Raw genomic sequence first — 23372 nt, 5'->3', positions numbered from 1 at the left:
TAAGCTTTCATTTAATAAGGCAGCTCAAAATAGTCCTTTACAAATAGTATTTTGATAGCTTATAAATGAAAAGTTACTCCATGCTTGATTCTTAGTAAGTTCTGGTTTAAGTATCAAAGATTCAAGTATTTCAACACTTAGAGAATTTCCGAATAAGTAAAAATCATACTAAGTCCGAAGATTTATATATATACTCCGCCACCTAGCACAACTCCTAAATCTCAAAAATCTGACTAAGTCCGAAAATCAAAGTTTTGCACATAGCTCGATCATAGACTATTCCAACCCAAGTGTTTTACTAAAGAGAGGCGGACATGGAGGTGCCGGTGTGCTGGTATTCTCTAGGGCCTCTAGAGTGTCAACCAGTGCGAGTGTCCTTATAGGGCGGCGACCAATGGCCACAAATATGCTAGCATTCTCTAGGGCCTCTAGAGTGTCAGCTAGTGCAACTGCTCGTACACGAGGCTCTCAATTGCATTTGTGTCGTGCCTTTCAGTCCCTATCTCTTCAAACGCCTCATAGTCCTAACCTTGCTCTCAAATAGTTTTACAGGTTTTGGAAAATCCGATTTTGCCATAACTACAATTATTCGATTTTGGTAAAAATACCTGCCTTAGGCGGTTCGGGTACGGTAAGGAAAAAAGAAAAAAATTATGAAATAAAATTTTCCAAGATACAACCGGTAAGTTGCACCATTGTGTGTGCGAATGGGGCGTTTGTCCAAATTTAGGTATGGAGACCGCTCTTCTATGAGTACTACTAAAAACCTACTTTTACTGCAATACACATAGACATTCTCATCGTCGGTTCGTTTGTTTAGAATGCTTAACCCTCTATTCCCACAAGTATAATACGAATTTGGTTGAGCTGGTGGCAGCTCAACAAAAGACCCACGCGAAGTATTATGTTGCTTTAACCTAAGAATAAATGGTTGGTTTTGATATTCGATCAGAATTATATAAGTATATTAAGTATTAAGGAAGGAAAATGTTTTTATAAAGTGTATTTATATTACAAGTGCATAAGTTAAGTATGAAAATATTTACAGGATAAGTGTTAAAATTATAAGTAGAGTAGGACAGAAATGTGCCCTAAGTCCCAAGCAGTGAATTGTGCTAAGTGTTAGAATTCTAACATAAGGCCTAAGCTCAATTCATGCTAAGTACTAAGGGGCCTAAATTTAAACTACAATGCATGCCAAACAACTAAGTCATTACCTTTTAAAGCCAGAAAGAGAAGTTGATGGTAGGAGAGTCAATAAATAACTAAATAAATTTAAGAGGTACATGCTATAACATTAGCTTTGGACCAGGATCTTAGTGTTTGTCTGTACAATTAAATGTCTGTATGTTAATATGTGACGTAAATCAGGCATGGTTGTAGGCATACATATTTGTACTGATTATTTACATGATTACTTTAACAATAAACATAATGTCTTTAATAAACATATACTATTAGCAAATCACATACAAATTACCATGAATAGGCTAGCGTTACCCATATATGGTGTCATATAGGTAGAGATAGGCCTATGAATGCATAAAAGGATACAAATAATGCCTTGGGCCTAGCTAAAGTAATTGTGTCTTGCGCCTGCTTGCTACTGGATAATTGCGGGGCACACGTCAATCAAATATTCATAATCTGCTCTATAAAGTGTTGACTTTATATCAAGCATAGATAGATAGTGGTGGATGCGAAGCATTTCTGTAAAAGTCTTATATGTACGTTCAAAGAATTTGAAAATTGAGGATCGCATCTCCAGATTGGTATAGGCTATTTCATTTTAAATTGTAAATGAAAAAGATTTTTTTAATTAAAAAGATTATTTCGGAGGATTTTTTCCAGAGGCGATTTCTTTTTAGAGGGTTAAGATGCCCTCCTCAACCCTTCCGTGTGCCCATAAAAAGCTTCATTGTGAAGGGCGAAATCCTGTTATTTTTTTATATCAGGATATTGTAATATAGCAGAAATAAACGTTGCACTAAAATGTTTTATACAGACAAATCTAAAGAATAGCTTTGCTACTAAAATAAATTGTTTTCTCGATGCATTAAAATTGGTAAATATCATTTTACCCCAAATTCTTTTCGTCGTAAGAATGTAAAAAAAACTTGTTTAAAGTGGCTGTGAATTTGCAAATAACGTTATATATATAGGTAGATAACTAACAATTGAAGATAAATCTTTAAAAATATTGCCTACAAAAATGAAATATATTTAATTAGATGAAAAACAATTTTCAAATTTTCTAAACAGAACGATACCGCGCTTATCATTATTATGAAAACTGAATAATAAATGCATTAAATACGAACAATTGCAGTGCATTTATAGGGAATTGTATTCAAAATAGATAAAGCATTGTGTATTTTTTTAAATGTCATTTAAAAGTAACACAACATGATTATCATTTTAATGATAAAAAAAGCAAAAAAGAAAATTAGTCGAAGTTCGAAAAGTAAAATGTTTTTTACCGGCACGACATTTTATTACCTCTCTTTCTATCTATCTGTCTCTCTCTCCATCTCTCTCTCTCTCTCTCTCTCTCTCTCTCTCTCTCTCTCTCTATCTATCTATCTATCTCTATCTCTATCTCTCTCTCTCTCTCTCTCTCTCTCTCTCTCTCTCTATATATCTCTCTCTCTCTCTCTCTCTCTCTCTCTCTCTCTCTCTCTCTCTCTCTCTCTCTCTCTCTCTCTCTCTCTCTCTCTCTACTACCTAACTCTACCTAGGTTAGTTTTAAATTAAATATTATTTAATGTATAAAAAGATTATCATTCTAATCTTGTAATTTTATATTCAATTTTATTTAATTCACTAGCAACTTTTTTAATAAAAATAATATAGCCTAAAACCTTCGCTACAGACAAAAAAAGCTTACCACTTTATAAAATAGGATATTGTTAAATCTTTTTATTAAAAACTCGACATCCTTCTATTCTGTATTCAGGGAGAAAATGGATATTTAGCTGTTTATTACATTAGTTCCCAAAGTTAATGACATTTTATTCGTTGAATAAATAACTCTGGGGACTTTTATTTAATTTTTATTGGTTGGTTCATTACTTTGTGTGTCCAAATGTTTAAAGGGCGAATATAGGTTTGATATGATATGAGCTTATTTCAAGCGTGCAATTATATAGATTATAAATAACTTAAAGACATTGACATATTTAACTGTATAAGTCCGTTTCTAGCCTAAAACCGAACTGATTCGTCGATATAATTACGCCAATTCGCGTAACATAGTGGTTCCCTAAGAAATCCAAACATCCCTGCATCACACAAGGCTTCGTCGGAAGGTTGTTTTATAAAGCTTTTGTTCAATCATAGTCATAATGAAGACGAAAGGAATGGGAAAAAAAAGGATGCTGCAACTTTTACTTTTGATAAAATAAATTTTTCATAACATAATTTTGTAAAAGTACATTGAAAAAGGGAGGGCTGAAAACAAATTTAAAAAAAATATTTCAAAATTAAAATATTATTTTTGTTTGCTAAAAGTTGCATCATGTTTGTGGGCTCCATAGGGTAAATATATTTTACATATTATTTATTTTTATATAAATATATTGTATTCATCATGAATCAATCTAAAATCTTAGTAGAGAAAATAAATTTAAAAACTTAATATTTATCTTTATGATGTACTATAAAGCAAAATTTTTGATGCTATTTAAAATTTGAATAAAATAGTATATAATTAAAGAAAATAAACATTTAAATTATCATTTAAGATGCATGCCAATGAAATAATCAATTAAACTTAAGAAAACTAGTCAAAAAAAGTCTTGTAAAGGGCTAAAATAAACGATTTTGTAGGCCATCTGATTTATTATATGTTCAATTGAAACAGAAAATTGCAAAATCTACTTAAGGATTTTTTTGAATTTTTAAATTTGGCATAGATATTCTAAAACTATGTAATGGCACCTTTGATATAAGCTCATATCATATCGAACCTATATTCGCCCTTTAAACCACTAAATATAGTTTACAAAATGTGTAATTTTGTGTATATTTTCCTTTTGGATATCCATTAATTTATCGGCCATTGTCTTATGCCTCTAATTCCTTGGTTATTTATGTATCAGGTGGGTTCGTGGGTGGTGCGTTAAGTGTGTGTGTGTGTTATACTACGATAGTGTGTGTGTGTGCGTGTGTGTGGCAAGATAGGTAAGGTATGTGTGTGTGTGTGTGTGTGCGGTGTGTGTGTGTGTGTGTGTGTGTGTGTGACAAATTACAATAACTTTTCATTGGAACAAAAAAAATAATGTTTGTTTTTATGGAAAAACTTTAATAAAATGATTGAATTTTTTGCTGAAGTATATAGCAAATATAATACATTTTTACTTTTTAAACAATTTAATTCTTAAATATCATTCTTTCTATAGATTTAAACACTTTTTCTATTGTCTTTATACCAGCTCAAGCATACCGAAATTTGGTCAATAATTTTATAAAATAAACCAAACTTTTTCATTACATTTTAAAGAAAGTTCGAAAACAAATATTATTAGAGATGTATTATAAAAATATTTCCTAAGTATTGTTTTTTTTGTTTTTATCTCTGAGCGAGGAAATAGCTTATTATTTCATAATTTAATTCTTGCACAGATTTTAACATTATTTTCATGTGGAAATACTCTTTGCATTTTAAACTGATTTTTTTCTAACTTGGTTGAACTTTTAAGGCATTATACTTTGAAAATTACTTTAAAAATACGAAAAGGTAAACGAAAATGCATTTTGAAAAATTAAATTCGCGATCACTTTAAGAAAGCTTCAAATTAATTAAAATTTGAAACACACAGAACATTGACTTCCTCATTGCTAAAACAAGGATGACATCATCCATAAGTTGTGAAAAAAAGCAGATATTGTTATTGATAAAGAAAGAAAGAACAAGCGTAAAAATTTACAGATATTCGCGAATCCTTAATGAAAAATTATCATTTATATCTTTTGAAGAATGATCGACAGACAGACGAACATAGACTAGTACAGATTAGACACGCACATGCCTCAGCGAACATTTCAGCCGTTTATCTTGAATAGCAGCAGAGGAAACTACATTTTCCGCATAGCGTCACGGATTGATTGCCGAAAGGACAGATAGACACAGTGAATTAGTATCGTAGTGCATTGTAGAGTAGCATCGCAACTAAAAAGATAATAAACCCTAGAAATTGTCAGAGTTTGATGACTTCATACAAACAAATTTACATTATTTTTCTTGTACATTAGGATTGCTTAATTAAAAACATGTCTTTAAATTGTCTATTATGTCCAATTTTGATACCCTTTAATCAAAATAATTCTTAAAAATCGCATGGCGATAGAGTGATTCGAATATTGATAGGGTTGATTTAAAGCCACTCTATAGCTCGATATATTTTATTGTAGGAAGAGCAAACAAAGAAGATAGACCCGCAGAAGACAATGGCTATTTTGATTGTAAGGTATATAACTCATTCTAAGAAATACAAATATAATGTCTGTCAGTAATTAGAGTAAAACACTAGAGGGGGAAGGGGTTAAATAACTGTATCTCCCCATCGCAGTGTCCTTGTGCCGACTTTTTATTACGTCATTGAAAATCAACCAATGGTGTCGGTTATATCAACACAGCCAAATAGCAGAAAACAATTTGCTAGCAGACGAAAAAGGTAATTGAAAAAGGGAGGGGGGTAGTTATTTGTGTAAACATCTATCCTATATGTAGATCTGTTTGTCAGTCAATCAGGCTATCTGATTGTTTGCGATTATTTGTATACTGTTGAATTTGTTTTTTTGTCATAATAGATAGAGTCCAACTTCTTTTTGACTAAAGTTGCGGTTGCGCCCCTAGCATTTTGGGGCTCTGTGTTTAAAGGGGTAATAAATGATTAAATCTAAAAAAATATACTAAAATCAGCTCGGGACCTATGTGAAGCTTTCATACAAAGGAGAATCTAATCAGACAAGTACTTTTTAAGCTTCAGGCAAAAAAATCTTACTTTTATAATAGAATATAAAATTATAGATTATATACAGCTAAAAACTGAACTTTTTGTCTTTATTTTTATTTGAATGGTTTTTACTTTTAGGTTTTATCGAAGCCCCATGCTATGATTTTATACCAGGCAAAGCATATCAAATAAAATTTAAAAAATATATGTATTATTACAAAAAGAAATTGCCAGGGCATAAGAAAAGAATATTTCTCTATGCCCTATGATAAAGTGATGGAAAAAAACAAGAAATAAATTAATCAAGGGATAAGACAATTGCCGATAAATTGATGCACATTCCTAAAGGTAAAAAAACAAAATTTCCCCTTTTGTAGTTTACAATTAGTGGTTGAAATTTTTAAACACTCACCTTAGTTGACCAACCAATCAAAATTTAATATCAGTCCCCAAAGATTTTCAGCCAACATAAATAAATTCAGGGAACTAGTGTTAAAACAGCCCAATGCCCCCCCCCCCCCAAGCAAGATATCACTTATTCTGTAATGATAAACTTTGTAAAACTAAAGGCAGGATTATTTTATATACTGGATACAGGAAGCAGTAATGGATCTTTTATTAATAATGTCAGGTATGGAATTATTTCAATATTGATCTTTCATTCTTATGGATTATGTCATCCTTGTGTAAAATAAAACTACATCGAATTTGAGCAAAATTGCGCACTTTTAAATTTTAAATTGTTGGTTTAAATCAGATCTATACAGAAGGGATCTACCCTTTGGAAATTTAACTAAGGTGGGTAAACACCCGTACATCTCTCCATCCATCCTAGTACATCTCCAGAAAAAGGCCAAGAGGATTGTTAAATCCAAAAATTGTGTTAAATTATTTTCGTGCTTTTTCTATATTTTAGATGCAACTATCAACTTCCTTCTTGAATATGCACAGTGTGATATATATGAATATTTAGATTAAGTAAAGCAGGAGCAGAGAGTGAGCTAACAGAAGTTTATACGGGTGATATTATAAGGTAAACTTAAGTTTTGATTCGATCTATAATACAAAGTAGAACGATGTCTATCTGTCCATCTGTCTGTCTGGCTGAAGCTTAAGATCTCAGTAGCCACTGAAGCGATTGGGCTTTAATTTGCTAGTCCTGTGATGATTTTTAGCTTTTTTCTTTGGGGGTGGGACACCCTCCAAATTTTTTTTTATTTTCTTTTAAAATCTAAAATACGAAAAATAAGGTTGATCAAACCGCTTGGGGAAAATCCCCTAGAGGCTAGGGGCGAAGCCACTAGTTATATACATATAATTCACTTTAGGGTAACCCTATTAAAATGGATATAGAATACGTGGATAAAAGATTCTTATCGACGTATTCTTATACGTGGATAAGAGATTCTTACTTAACCTGATAAAATGTTTCTCTTAACTGGATAATATAACGACCACCTCCTCCTGACTTTACCCTAGCCAACTCCTAACCATGAAGGATTGCATTGACCAATATATGAGGACTATATTAGCAATCTGAATTGGAAACAAAATTACCCAATTACGACGTATCCTGTACCCATTCATATTAAAACTAATCCATCCTTATTTTTTGTGTACTTTGCTGTATATGGAAGTTGTCATCCTTGTATTTTTTAGGTTTGGTTCTGACGTAGTGGACAAATCCCGTAATGTGACGCAGAAATGCGTCATACTAAAATTAAGATTAATTAATGAGGATGGTACGGAATACCACACAAGGTAAACGCGTATTTTAAACAACTATACCAGCTAATTTTAATGTCATTCTTTTTATAAATGTTGTGATTTTGATTTGGCTATACAACTATGCAACTAAATAACTAAATATTCTAACTACTTTTATATTTAATAATATCTTCTCTATCAATTTTCTACCAATCCATCTATCATTTTTATTCATATTTTCCTCTTATATTATCACTTTTTTAACGTTTATGTATTTGTCAATAAGCTTTTAATTTTCCTATTTATTTAGACCTTCTACATCAAAGCTGTATCGTCAACACGATGCCTTAGATGATGTTGAAGTAGTAACTAAAAATCTTCAGGTAAAGAAAAAAAATATATGAGATAATAGTCTGTTGGCCCTTTCACTTCATTACGAAAATGCAAAGAAGATATGCTCTTTATTTTTATAGTGTCCTTAAATGCAATTGGTTTAAAGCGGGAGGGTTATTTTCCTTGGAAACATCCCCCCCCCCCCCCTCTCACATTTAAATAGTCTAGAACCTGACAAGGACTTATAAGAAGCTTTCCTTGGTTTGTAACCAAAAAGATATTTGAGATTTTAATATTCACTTACATATAGACATCTAGTTACTATATTAAATAACTAGCGGCTACGCCCCTAGAGGCCTCTAGTGGCACTTTAAATGTTTTTGTTTGATAAAGTCTCTACTATAATTTTTTACGTACGATACCTCTTCATTTGACGTTGAAGTCTCCTAAACGTTTTTTAAAATTTCGATTTTTTTGTCATTTCTCTTGGGAGGGTGGTGGTACCCTCCCCCAAAATAGTTAAAAACCTTCCCGGGACTTATGAGAAGCTACCCTGTTAAGGAGAACCCGATCGGTTCAGCGGTTAGCGAGATCCTTCGGTACACACAGACAGACACACAGACAGACAGACACACAGACAGACAGACAAACATCCTGTTACTTTAGTATAAGGTATTGAATAATTTTAGGACTCATTAGCCAGAGAAAAAGTACTGGAAGAGAAGCTGAACCAAATAGTTGGACTATTTGATACTATAAAGGATAAATCTTTTCCAGAGAGATTTAACCTCATTGAAAATGAAATAAGGTAAATATTTCAAAATTACAAATTTTAGGGACACCCATTAATTGAATTACAACTCATTACCATGCACATTCAACACATTTTTTTTTTTTTGGGGGGGGGGGTTCTTCGGAGGGTTAACCTATTTTTCTGAAAAGAAGAATAAAATCAGGGCTCGGCAGCCGCGCTTTTGCCGCGTGTAAGCCTAAGGAAATCAACATAGTATAACTTTAAAATTAAGCTGGTTGTCCAAAATGGACAATCCATTTTTTCGTAATAAATAAATATGTATGTAAGATGTTTTTCATTCGAATCCGGTGGATAGGTACCGGTTCTCATCCATACGAAAAAAACTATGTCTAGCATCGCATTATATCCAGCTTTCTACGAATAAAAAATGTACAATCATAAGATTAAAACCAGTTTAAACTGGTTTTAATCGTATAATTATACATTCTATATCCGCGGAAAGCTGTTTATAATACGATGCGAGAAACAACTATTATTATATTTTTCTATGGACAGTTGCATCCTTAAAGAAATAGTTTAAAGCTAATAATGTAAAGAAAACGTGTCTAATTCAGTAAAATCCTGACATCATCGAGTGCAAATCTTGAGGACAAGAAAAAGTTTGAAAATCTCAGGCATGTATATTTACAATGTTTTTAATAGTAAGGCTTTTCTATAATTAGGGTCGGTCCATCCGTATGTACGTATGTAATGGTTAGCTATTTTCGTTTTAGATATGTTAGAATTGTTCTATTTCAAACTTTGCATAATAATATTCATGTAATAGAAAGGTACAATTTAGAAAGCCTAACAATTTTATATTCTTTACCACATTGTCTATATAATTTGACAAATCGGAGATTCGTCGTATTTTTAAAATGGCTTTTTATAGGTTATTTTAGGTTAGGTTAGGTTATATTGGGTAAGGTATTGCTCCACAAGGTTAGGTAATGGGCCATGCATGGGCTAGAAATAGGAGAAAAGCTACTGTGAAAAATACGAAGAATTGCCCCTTAAGGTGCGTTGCCACGAAAGGGACTATACCCAAAATATGTAATATATTTATTCTATATATCTTCGCTTCGCTATTATCGATGTTGTCATCATTGTTAGTAATAAAGCTACTCCATGATTAACTTTATTAGTCGATTAGCTACTATAAAATCCAATGTGTCTGTCTGTCCGTCTGTAACGATTTAGGGGAAAAGTGATTTTCTTGGCTGCTATTCACTGGACTAATGAACATCTAGTATATAATTTACTTAGTTCAACGGTCTGTCGATGAAGCTTCAAATGACATTAAAACTATTATAAGATCTCTTGATTTTCTATGATTTATCGCAAATTTGTCTCTTTTTAAATTTTTATTCAACTGAACATCTTCTCTATAACTCACTTTGATTTTTGGCACTTTGCTACTGTTTTTTTTCCACTTTTTGAAATCTATTCTACATAATGTCCGTCCACAAGTTTCGTGATTTTATATTTGTTATAGAAATGAGAAAGCCCTGCTAAGAAAAGAAAATCTTGATCTAGAAGAGACATTAAGACACAAGGTTGGTTTCTTTGTAAAACTATAGATTACCCTAATGTAGTGGATAGCAAATAGGATATTGTAACTTATAGAGCCATTTCTGTCAAGTGGTTTGCGAGTTCTTTCGGAACATGCACTGCACACATATAGGTAACATCCTATTATTTTTCAAATAAAGAGTAAATTCATTTTCATAGTCTTACAAATCCTGGGCTTATTTTCTTATATGGTAACATGGGACATCAATGATATAAACACGTTCTCTCATTCGTTGCCTTAAAGACGTTGGGTAAAAGACTATCAGAGTTCAAACTGTTTTGCAAATCATATTTATCTACAGAAAGCGTCATTTGTATATTAATTTATCGTTTATTGTCTTAGTCCTTAAGATCCCTGATAAAACCATACTAGAAATACATATAAATTATCTTTCACTTACCAAAGCTCCTTCTGTCTCTCTGTTTCTTTCTTTTTCTCTCAATTACACTCTCTTTCTCTCTCTCATTTTCTCTCAGCAAATATTTTTATCTTTTCGGAGGTCAAATGGAATGTGGTATTCCAGGGATAAAGAGATAGACAATTCTGAATAGTCTAATCATTTCCTCTAAATATTGTGTTACAGCCATAAATAAAAACTCGAGCTAAAATTTTTTTGTGAGAAGCGAATTATTTTTGGTTTTATGAAACATCAAAAAATAGAATCCAGGCTTTTTAATTACACTTATAATTAGTTATTTATTTGAAAATACTATTGTTCTTTAACTATAAATGTATTTTTTCTTCTTTTTAAAATGCTTATCTTATTTTTTTAACATTGTAAATATATTGTAACTTTTATAAATTAACAAAAATAAGATTTAAAACTTTATTTTTAAGTGTGTTTAAGCTAAAAGAGAATTATGTTATATCATCCACTAGTGTGTGTGTGAGTGTGTGGGGGAGGAACTAATATGTGAGTTTTTATGTGTTTGAGTATGTGAGTATGTGTGTGTGTGTGTGTGTAAGTGTGTGTGATGCCGCATTCTTGCACATATATGGTTTGGAATGTATGTGGCTCTACTATAGTTCTGTTGTCCTGGTAGTATCACATACTTGGGCTACCATCATCATGCAGAGGGACCACTGCAGGGGTGTCCATACCATTTAGCATATTATCATGGGTATAATAATAGCAAATATTAATGATTGGTGTATTAATAATTTGTGTTTGATTGAATGTTGGCTAATATATATCAACATTTATTAAATTATTTTCTAATTTGAGTTTTCTGTATCTTTTGAGTTTAACATATTTGGGGTATAGTCCCTATCATGGCAACGCCTCTTAAGGGGCGTTTCTTCGTATTTTCACAGTAGCTTTTCTTCTATTTATATCCCTTAAGGTGGGGGGGGGGGGTTCATACCCTTTTGGGCTAATTGGCTAGCCCTGGGGGCAATCACCTAAGCTAACCTTAAATAATCTATCAAAAGCCATTGTGAAAATACGACGAAGCGCCCCTTAAGAGGCGTTGACACGAAAGACACTATGCCACATAATTTTCTTTTTTAATTGGTGGTTTTTTAAACTGGTATTTTTGCAGAAATTTGGGCACACCATACTTTTATGCACACATACACTCGCAGTGAATTCCTCTCTCTCTATATTTCTCTAAGCCGGCAGGGAGTGGACATTGGACTGGAAATTATACTGGTACCAAAGCAATTCCTTGGTTAAAACTTTGGGTACTTGCATGAATTATTGTTACAACTTTAGTGGCCAAACTTTTCTACCCATACTTTCAATCTTGAGAAGTTGTAATATTATGCATCATAATGGGAAATGTACATCATATCATTATACATTGTCTTATCCCTTCAGATCCTTGTTCTTAAGCGTTTTTGCAAAAAGACATATCTTTTATAATTCATACTAACGGCTACGCCCCTAGAAGCCTCTAGGGGTACTGGTAAAAGAGGGAAAAGTCGACCTCATCCCATTTTAAATTTGAGTTTCAAAAGAGTTAAAAAGATATTTTTTGGGGGGGGGGGTGAAGACACCCTCTCCAAAAATAGTTTAAAACCTTCCCAGGACCTATAAGAAGCTTCACTGTAAAGGCGAACAATATCGGTCCAGCGGTTAGGGAGACCAAAAATAACTACTCACGAAATTATTGTAAAGTTATGAAATATTTATAAAAAAAAGTCATATTAAATAAGACTTTTCGTCTGTATTAACACAATATAACAATTTTGGAAACTCGCTAATAGCATAAAGGGATGGTGGGGGGGGGGGGGTTAGGTTAGGATAATATCTAAAATAATTACTCACTTACATAATATGTAATTACTCACTAAATTATTGTAATGTTATGAAATATTTATAAAAAAAAGTCATATTAAATAAGACTTTTCGGCTGTATTAACACAATATTACAATTTTAGAAACTCGCTAATAGCATAAAGGGAGGGAAGGGGTAGTTAAGAAAAATAGCTAAAAACTACTCAAAGATGCATCAATCTTACTTGGACAGTACTACTAAGTTAGACAAGCAATTTTCAAGATCTTTGTCCTTAAAAAAATCTTGATATTTTATATTTATTACTGAATTATAGATTGAATTTAGTTTTTCAATCTTAGATTATATAGTGGAGGAAAATGTCATATTTCAGCTAATATTTATTTTTAGATGTGTAATATTTAAAAAAAAGAAAAAAAGGCATATTTGTACAAAATAAAAATCTTTAAATTCAAAATGCTTCTTTAAATATAAAATTTATTTTCTCGTATTCATTTGAACCGGTTCTCATGAATACGAAAAAAACTATGTCTAGCATCGTATTATATCCAGTTTTCTACGAATATAGAAATGTACAATCATAAGATTAAAACTAGTTTTAATCTTATAATTGTACATTCTATATCCGCGGAAAGCCGTTTATAATACGATACGAGAAATAACTATTCTAACATATTATTTCAATGTAAAAACACCCCTTCTCTCTCACTAAACACACACACACATACACACACTTACACACACATACTCATGTGTGTGCAATTAAAATATTTTCATACAACCGTGCATGATAAAAATCTCACGATTTTTGATTCCCACTATATTCGCTTCAACCGTTTCATATCGTTTAAAAAATCCACTTATTTTTACTTATCTTTTGTGTTTGTGGTCCAATTTTCCAATTTCTAAAATTTCTAAGAGTAACACCATCAGAATTGAATTCAACGTTGTTTAAGGGATTTTATGTCTATAGATGAAAGGACAAGTAGCTTTTTTTTTATTTAATTGTTTATTTAGGAAGCTCAAGTCAATAATTTGGAAAGAAAAATCTCTGAGGATGCCAAAGTTATCTCTTCACTAGGACAAGTTATTCATAAATTGAGGTAAAACGCGGCTAGGCAGCGGCTACGTTTTAAGTCTATCTGTATATTGCTGACTTTAAGCCATGTTTTTAGTTTGTACAAAAACGTTCAAGGGCCATAAAAAAACAATAAAGATTGATAAATATATGATATAAATAATAAAATCATGAAAATTTAATAAATACATAAATATTTTGTCTTTTGTAGCAAGACCGACAGACTGACAGACCAAGTAAGTTGTAAACTGGATGTTCTTTGGTAAGAAGTATCTACACAAAAAATATCAGCAGTATAACCTAAATAGCAGCAGAGAAAATAACATTTCGTATATAGCGTTAAAAGAGACTGACAGACCGACGGCAAAGGGAATACAGTTCTTCGAGACTAAAATCAGTGTTCTACGACCAAATGACGACATTACTTTAACTTATATAGTAGCTTCGTCCCTAATATATTTAATTATTTAAGACAAGATGTGTCAAATCTGGAAACAGTTGTCGTCAATGTTAAACAATCACAGGTAAAATTATGAAGGCTCGACAGCTGCCAGCCAGCTGCAACTTTACGGCCGTTTGTCTGCTTGTCAATGATCTATTTGTAAAATGGCGGATTTTTCGCGGCTGGTTTGCGGCTGTCGAGTTTTAAAAAGCTTAGAGAGCAATTTTTTGTCTTAAGGTAGGTAATTTTGATACTTCTTTTCTAAATAGATACAGCTTTAGTTATGCTTTTATTTTTAAAAATGTTAAAGACCCCTTGCTTTTTTACCCTAGTTGTCTTCAAACTAATAAAAAAAAAAAATTATACATTGGGACTTTTAGGACATGTCGACACAACCTTTATAAAATGGTTTCCTTTTTTTTAAAATAGTTAAATATAATTTCTATATGTTATTAAATTTCTTTTATCAGGAAAATATTAAAGTTGAGTATCAGACCAAGATGGCAGAAGAACGAAGGTATGTTTTTTTTGTAGTAGCGAAGCTATTCTATACCTCAAATTGTCCGTCCCTCTTTAAGGAACATAATTTTCTCAGCTATTATTTAAGATTAATAGCTTAAATTTTTGTAAAGATACCTTGTACCAATAGGCGTCTCATACATAATATACAAGGTCTGTGTATTTCTGTGCTAACGGAAGCAAATATTTGTTAATTTTAAGATTACTTTCGGGTGTGCCCCTAGAGTTATTTTTTGGCAACAAGCCTAAGACAACAATAGTAAGTAAATGAGACTTTCCTATAACTCAATTGGACCAGTCATTATTTTAGCCTAAACCAAAAAAAACTTACTGCAATATTTTTAGGTTATTTGAAGAAGAGTTGGACAGAGTTTGGAGGAACGACAAAGATTTACAAGAGGAAAAAATGAGATTAGGAAATTTTATTCATAATCAATTTTATCCTTGATTATGCTTTCTCATTTTGTATAATATTTATCAATTTCTTTTTTACTTTTAAATGTCTTACAACAGCTGTGTGGATAGTAAAAAGAGATATAAGGACACCCTTCTCAAAATTTAAATAACCTAAAACCATCATTGATAAATGTGAAGCTTCTATAAAATGGTTGAGTTATAGAGATTGTAACGTACAAACAAACAAATACCTTACTATTTTGTATGCTTTAAAATATGAAATATTTGAAATATTTTTTTCTTCTCATACTATTAGAATTGTTTCTTTTCTTAACAAAACTGAAAAAAAGCACAAGGATTTTAAGCTCTATAACATGAAATGAAATGGAAAGGAATTGTCTTTATAACATGAAATTGAATATATATTATGGTTAAAGAGGAGAAAATCCTTTGCCTTGAATCTGAGAGTTGTAGAAGTTCTGTATTATCAACACCAACTACGGTCAGAACTTTGGACAGCAGTCTAAGGTAATTTTTTAAAAGATAATCCCTCCCTTTTTATAATTTGCATTTAGATTCCTGAAACAAACAGGTAAAATCTAAAAAAAAATATAAGGTAATATTTGAAAAATGGTTTTTGGTGCCTGATTTGTAAATTCAGGAAATTAAAATTAGATCTCTTATTATTATAATTTATGTTATAGTAATACAAAAGGAGGATTATATTGGCCGATAAAATAACCAATCCTCCACCCCAATCCATAGTTTTTCTTTAAAGAATACAATCATTCGTGTTAAGATTTATCTATCATCAATTTTAACCTCTATAATACTTTATTGGTAATAAATAATGAAAAAAACGCTAAAAACGCTTTAATCAAAGATTTTAATCTACAGGTAATTTTGTTTATGATTTATTAGTTTTATCCCTTTAGATCCCTGATAATTAGATAGTTATTTAAAAATATTTTCTTTATATTTTAGTAGTGGAATATCAACCCCAACATCAGCTTTGTTCCTGACACAGGATGAATCAATGGGTAAGCTGTCCTTATATGGAAGTAACAGGGTATCAAACTGTCTGTGCATGTTGCTTTCTTCCTAAAGTTAATGATCTCGATAACCTCTGAACTGTACAGGAAAGCTTTTTATATGTTCCTTAAAAATTCCATTTTATTCTCGGAAAGTGTAATTTCATTTCCAAATGGTAACCTTTTCCCCAACTTTTATACTTTATAAAACTAAAATTTAAAAAGGATTAAATGTTTTTTTGTATTCATTCGAAATCGATTAATATACGGTGGATTAGAACCGGTTCTCATCCATACGAAACAATTATGTCTAGCATCGTATTATATCCAGTTTTCTACTAATACAAAAATGTATATACAATAACCATAAGATTAAAACCTTTTTTTAGCCCGTGCCTTCGGCATCTAGGAGTTTAAATACAGTTTTTATTCTTGTAATTGAACATTTTTTATTCGTGGAAAGTTGTTTATAATACGCTAAGAGAAATAACTATTTTATTTCATTTTATTTATTTTAGAATTGTGTGACTCACCAAACCTCGACAAATCAAGAGTCAGCAGAGACGATACAGATTTAGGTAATCCTTATATAAAAGTAACAGGATGTCTGTACGTCTATGTGTGTAGCGAATTATCTCGTTTTCCGCTGAACCGATATTTATAGTGAAGCTTCCTATAGGTTCAGGGAAGGTTTATAATAAATTTCAGGGAGATTACATACACCTTACCAAGAATATTCGCCCCTCTGGAAAAAAATATCTTCGCCCCTCTAAGAATTTTTTAAAAGAAAGTTTTTTTTTATTAAAAATATCATAAATTAAACCAATGGTATTTAGATTTAAACTTTAGAATTTAATTCAATCCAAATCTTAAATTGATAATTTCCATATTTATCAGTGCGTTATCAACTGGAAACCACTAAACGGGAGCTTGAGATGATCAGGGACGAAAATCTACGAATGCGGGAAGAAATGAAGGAGTTTAGAAGCAGGCAGAAGGTTAGAATTATTCAGCAATATAAAGGGATACGATAATGGACGGTGACTTGATTTAAATCAAATGGTTTATAAACCACTAGTTTGGAACCAAACAATCAAAATTCAATATGGTCCCTAATTTTTCAGCCAACAAAAACTTTGGGCACTTGTTACTTGTTAATCTTAACTTGAATTTTATTAAAGATAACGGATGGAGAAGGCTTAAGAGAAGAATTGGATAGATCCAGAGAAGAAACACAATATCTTTTAAGGTAAACTATTTTTATTACATGACATTATCTACTTATTATTTTTTTAGATTAATTAATTTTGGTTAGGTTTAGCTCCATATCCTTTATGCCTTTTTAGGAAAACAATAGAGAATAATGATATTTATCCCAAGAAGCTCTAAATTAGTGGTCTCCAAAACATGAGTCTGTCTGTCTGTCACAGTTGAGAAAGTGCCTTTTTTCCTTACTCCACCTCCCCCTAAGTCATGCACTTTTAGGTAAAGGCTGGACTCACAAACAAGTTAGGTAAACATATCCAAGCCTTGATACAAGCATAGGTATTTATGCCTAGAAAACTGGTAAACATCAGTGTCGTTGTAGGATATGTCATAACCAATAAGCTGCATTTACATTAATTTTGCTTTGTCAAAAAAAATATTTCTACTTCAGGAAAATAACAGAAAAAGACGACCAATTAGAAATTATGGAAAGCAAACTTATTCAAATCAGAGAGGAATATGCTTCTCTTAAAGATAAGGTAATTGTTAATAGCACAACTTCTCTATAACCAGGGAATGAATGCATGTCAGCTCCACGGAACAGCAGTCCTAAACACATTTGGCTGTATCTGTCATATTAAATTGGGGATTTTCAAGGGTATACAACATAACTAGCTTTGAGTTATATATTCAGTTAAATTTCTTGCATACTATACGTAACTATTCTTTTTTTGTATGTACTTAAAATATATTTCAAAACAATATAATAACAATTAAATTACTAACCTAATATAAAGATGCACTACTAAAACAAAATAAAGCATATTCATGTAAACAAGGATGACAACAATTAAAAGCAGCGAAGCAATATAATATCATGGATGGATTGGATAAACAAACTAAGTTAGCAAACGTTCAAGCGTCAAAACAAAGAGGGAAGGCAAAGATGAGAGAAGTATGATAAACTTGAAACTATAAATTTCGTTAGTAGGATGACCGACAGACTGACGAACAAAGTAACAAATATTCTGGATGCTCTTTAGTGAGGTATCTTTAAAAAAATCAGAGATCTAAATTAGATAGCAACCGAGATAATAAAATTGTCTGTAATTTTATGGACAGACAGACAAGGTTAAGAATATAAAAAAGAGCTAAACAAAGTATATTACAGAGTAGCAGCGCGCCGCTACTAATTAATTGATTTGCATAGGCCCTTGGTAAATGGATGGCGGACGCTGAATCTGACTTTGATACCGTATTTCAGGTAACAACAGATTCATCAGGCCATCATGAAGATATCTCTGACTTACAAACTACTTCTCAGGACAGAGTAGAAATAGTTAGCCCTTGTTTTGATACTCCCAATAATAATGTACATGTTGCTTCCACCACTACATATAAAAACAAAGTAGTTACACATAATAACCAACATAAAGATGATTCTGCTTTAAACAATGATAGCAATCAAGTATTTAATTCTAACAAGGATGAAACTGTACCAAGCCAAGAAAATAACATTAAAGATTCAATAGAAGTAGCTACTATGACTGATGTACATGAAATTGATGTTTCTATAGAAATGCAGGACAAATTGACTCAATCTGACTCTACAGAAGCTATCATTGTTGGGCATGATGAAAAACTCACTCAAACAGAGGAAATAATAAAAGAAAAAGAATCTAAATTAGTCCAAACAGTCAATACAAAATTACCATTAGAAGAAAAATATATTCAAACTGATAGAATAGAAGAAAAAATCATTGCAAACGATGAAAAAATCGTCCAAACTGAAAATTATCAAGATGAAAAAATCGTCCAAACTAAAAATTGTCAAGAAGAAAAAACTATTCAAACTGATTTTATCTGCAACTGTTATCTTATCATTAATGATGAATTTGATAATTCTGATTCTGAAACTTTAAATGATGATGAAGATACTGATACTCTTACTCTGTGTGATGAAGATTACGACAGTGATGTTCTACTGTCAGATTTGAGCATTCAAGAAGATCTTTAAACATAGATTTTATGTTGGTAATGCCATAAGAGAAGATTTGTATTGGTAACTGATTAATATCCTTTATTTAACCCTTTGGTGGAAGTTTCCTAATAAATGTGTTTTATGTTTTAGGTTGTGTGTGTTTTTTCACTAACTCATTACTATAATTATATTTCATCTGTCAATGCTCTAAAATACTACAATTATGAAAATTTTTGTGAAAAATTGCTAGAATCGATAGTCCTTTTTAAAAATAATTCATTTGAGGTTTATGCTATTTTGAAATATAAATCAAATGACTTTAATTCCTATGTTAATAAGGTTTTAATGTTTAACAAATAATATCGTTATATTAAAATATGCATGGTGCCTTATATCTGTACGGGTGTTTCTGATTGTCAAAAAGAACTCTTTTACAACTAGATAATTTGAAGAGTCGTAAAGGAAAACTTATTTCAAGTCATGGAGTGATTTTTTATTTAGTGGGGATAGGGATAAGGGGTTAGGAGAGGTAAATTCTCCCTCGGTTCTCCAGTGAAATGTTGACTGCAAACCCCTAGCAAAAAAGAATTTAATGGGTGTTTTAACATCTGCGTGAAAATATATTTTTTTTTTTGGTGTTTTAAAGGTTTTTTAACAAACTATTTTTTTTCAGGAAAACTGTGCCGAAAAATCAACAATACAAGAGAAGCATGAGGATGAAATGACAAAAGAGGAGCGGCCAGTAGCCCCTAAAAGAGCTGCCGCAGTGGCCAAGAAACTGCCAGAAGTTCAGCTAGTAAAGACAAGCCTGTCTAAATGCGATGTTTTTGTTTATGCTGTTTTATTTTTGATCGCTGGATGTATTATTTATTATTTAAGATATTAATTTTGTAATATTATGATGTCACCGATGATCATGAAAAAGTTTAGAAACATTATTTTAGTTTCGAGATCACGTTCTAATAAATCTTTAAAACACATTAAAATTGTTGGCCAATTGATCATGTAGAAATTCAGTATTAGCTATTTTTTAAAGAACCAAATGCTCAATTTAAATCTTTTTGCTAAATTCTTTTATAACATTGAAAAAAAACCTTTATTGACTAATGGGTTTATATTAATTTATATTACTCATAAGTTTAAAGCTTCAAATAGATAACAAACCCTCTTTGCTTGATTTTAAAATGTTAAAATAATAAATTAACTTTACTGCAATAGTATTTTATATTTCTAATAGTTTTTGAAATATTAAATATTTATGAAATAAATAAATAAAAATGTTTGTTTTGCTTTATTAATTTTGTTACTTTATATATGAACTAGCGGCTTAGGAGAAGCAACCCTGTAAAGGAGAACCCGATCGGTTCAGCGGTTAGCGAGATCCTTCGCTACAAACAAACAGACAGACATCGTTCTACTTTGTATTATAGATTACGAGTATATATTCATAGAATTGAAAGAAAGACACCCTATTACTTTAGTATAAGAAATAAGAAAATGAGACAGAAGCTGCTTAACTAAACAACAAAATATTCCCCTTTTTACCACACGCAACATACGTTCTACACGTAATCACCTTAATATTTATATTTTCGCTCCTAGCATGTAAGGATATTCTATCTTATAAATTGGAATGGCATTATTTTCTCAAAGTTTTGCCTTCCTAGATAATAACTAAAAATTTACAGAGGAACTGTAAAAGCTTCACTGAACAGAAGACTTAGAATACAATTATTACTGTAATAACAAGTTTAAATGGTTTGTGAGATGCAAATTGTGATCACTCATATGTCTTAGATTTTTTTCTTTTCTTTGTATATTGACATCCTTGTTTACAATATTAATTTCCAAGAAAGCATTTTTGGGTATTAGTTTATGATGTTCATTAACGTCCACATAGTATAACATCCGAATAATCCTAAAATATTCGCAACAATAACACAAAAAATATAGATTAGAGAGATTTTATATTGTGCATAGCTAAGGAAAGATGCTGATTGTGCTTTGTTGATAAATTAATTATGACGATTTGATATTATGATACATATGCGGAAGTGAATTCCTTCCTGAGTATTTATGTATGCAGTAAGGAAGGGGACAATAGACTGTACAATACACTAATACCCAAAGCTTTAAAGACTTATTACTTTATTTGTTGGCTCAAAACTTTGAGTACTTTTATTGAATTTTTAAACAGTAGTGTACACACTTTTCAACCAATAGTTCTACAAAAGGGGTAATTTTATTAATTATCAATAAGTATATTAATTTATCATCCTTTGTCTTATCCCTTAAGGTCCCTGGAATGTATGTATGAATAACTGAGCAATGAAGCAAGCAGAAAATACACTGTACATGCACAATATTATGTAACAAGAAAGATGCTATTCATAGATGAAAAGCCTGAGGTGGATTCTTAAAAGAAATTGCCCCACTAATCGCTTAGTGAGCAAAATTGTTTTCGTAAAAAATCCTTCAAAATCACACAAAAAATCTACAAAAATTAAATAAAATCTTATGTTAATAACCCTTCTATGATTTTGTTTAATTTTTGTAGATTTTTAATGTGATTTTGGTGGATTTTTCACAAAATTTGGCCCCACTAAGCGATTAGTGGGGCAATATTTTTTGTGCTGTTCCTCAAAGCACCTGTCGACCACATTGTCTAACCTCTGCGAGGGGCTCTAACACCTCAGGCCCTATACTTAAGGCCTAACCCTGTGGGATACCATCACCTAACCTAACCTAATGTGACCTAAAGTAATAAACAAACAAACAAATATAAAAATGATGAAGGAGGAATTTATGTGCTTAACATGTAATTTTGTGCATCCGAGCCCATTCACAAATTGAGCTTGTTACTTGTCTATGTGTCGAGTAAAATTGAAAATGGCTGTACCGTTTGAGAACAGCCAAGCACAATACCCTCCACAGAATATTTGTTTGGTTTCTTTTTATCTAAAACAATAACTATAAATGTTTTAAGGGGAGAAGTTATTTCTATCGATTTCCCTTACATACAAAAGTCATTTTAAGGCTTGAGGAGCAGAAAATTAAAGATAAAAAAGGGACAATTTTAACCTGTGTAGTTGTATAATGTAGGAAGTTGCTTTGCTATTTTATCTTAATTTATTCAAATCATCAATTTTTCATAAATTTAACCTCAAAAAGTAAGTAAAGGTAAAAATTCAGCCCCAAGTGAAAGAAAAGCCCCGCTGTAAAAATATGTATAGTATATCTACAAAGGAGGGAGAAAAAAGGAGGCTTAAGGAGATTTTAAAACTTTAGAAAGCTCTTGGGATAAACAGTAATGCTTTAGTCATACCCAAACTAAATGTGATAATTTTCCAAAAAATATTATTTAGTTAACAGATGAAATAAAATTAATATTTGGATATTCCTATCTCTAAAATAGAGGTTAACAAACACCCGAAATAGGCATATCTATTAAGCTTTATCATTATATAGGAGTACCTACTATTTATGTGATTCTGAATCTTGACATTTATAAACAGCTGTTAAAGTCTGATTGTATGTTTATGTTAGAAATCCCATTAGCTTTTTATCATTCAATAGTCATATATTCTCAAATTAAGATATACAGTTCCGCTAACCATTGTTTGTTGAAATAAAAATAAACTATTATTACATACATTATACAAAAGCGATAAAAATGCTTGTTGGTATAAAGTTATGAATTGACAGTTAAAATCGTCCTAAAAAAATAAATGAAACAAATGATTAGCACTATTTTTCTGCCCATACTTAATTCTCCTAGGAAAATCGTTACCCAAGATTCCAGAATACCAAAAATAAACCTAAATTGGTGACTACTTCTTGCAGATAATTATGATCAACAAATAAAGTCTTTGTATTTGTACATTAAAAAATGTTATTGGTCATATACTTGCAATTTAAAAAAGTAAAACATGGTTGTTTTTATTAGGAAAAAAAACAACAACATTAAACCCATATCCCATTTAAATAACAGGCATAATTGTTTTTTTTTCATTCTCATCTGTATTATTATAAAAGGCTTTAGCTTTAAACGTTCGTTGTGGTTATAAAAATAAGAAGGTGAATAAATAAACAAAATATATAAAACAGAGAGCGCTAGAG

General features: G+C 31.2%; 1 protein-coding gene across 2 annotated transcripts in view; it reads left to right on the top strand.

Annotated features, from left to right (window-relative positions):
- The window catches only part of LOC145325000 (uncharacterized), a 40375-nt gene extending 19828 nt beyond the window's left edge, over nt 1-20547 (top strand). The window contains exons 3-23 of one of the 2 annotated variants that reach the window (XM_080167779.1): nt 5413-5468; nt 6096-6131; nt 6527-6588; nt 6931-6990; nt 7617-7718; nt 7975-8047; nt 8687-8805; nt 9366-9425; nt 10286-10346; nt 13618-13703; nt 14151-14202; nt 14591-14637; nt 14985-15055; nt 15473-15563; nt 16020-16075; nt 16585-16644; nt 16964-17064; nt 17248-17315; nt 17724-17811; nt 18483-18536; nt 19927-20547. In XM_080167779.1, coding sequence (XP_080023905.1) covers nt 5413-5468; nt 6096-6131; nt 6527-6588; nt 6931-6990; nt 7617-7718; nt 7975-8047; nt 8687-8805; nt 9366-9425; nt 10286-10346; nt 13618-13703; nt 14151-14202; nt 14591-14637; nt 14985-15055; nt 15473-15563; nt 16020-16075; nt 16585-16644; nt 16964-17064; nt 17248-17315; nt 17724-17811; nt 18483-18536; nt 19927-20139 — 1616 coding nt within the window. In that variant the 3' untranslated portion in view covers nt 20140-20547. The remainder of the gene's footprint in view (nt 1-5412; nt 5469-6095; nt 6132-6526; nt 6589-6930; nt 6991-7616; nt 7719-7974; nt 8048-8686; nt 8806-9365; nt 9426-10285; nt 10347-13617; nt 13704-14150; nt 14203-14590; nt 14638-14984; nt 15056-15472; nt 15564-16019; nt 16076-16584; nt 16645-16963; nt 17065-17247; nt 17316-17723; nt 17812-18482; nt 18537-19926) is intronic. The other variant, XM_080167780.1, reaches the window with a different exon arrangement.
- Nucleotides 20548-23372: the final 2825 nt, after the last annotated feature.

Source organism: Acartia tonsa, chromosome 7 (genome assembly GCF_053477335.1).
Source record: "Acartia tonsa isolate MP-2025a chromosome 7, ASM5347733v1, whole genome shotgun sequence".
Taxonomy (NCBI): Eukaryota; Metazoa; Arthropoda; class Copepoda; order Calanoida; family Acartiidae; genus Acartia; species Acartia tonsa.
The sequence above is the reverse complement of the archived record's forward strand: the minus strand, read 5'-3'. Positions and strand labels throughout refer to the sequence as shown.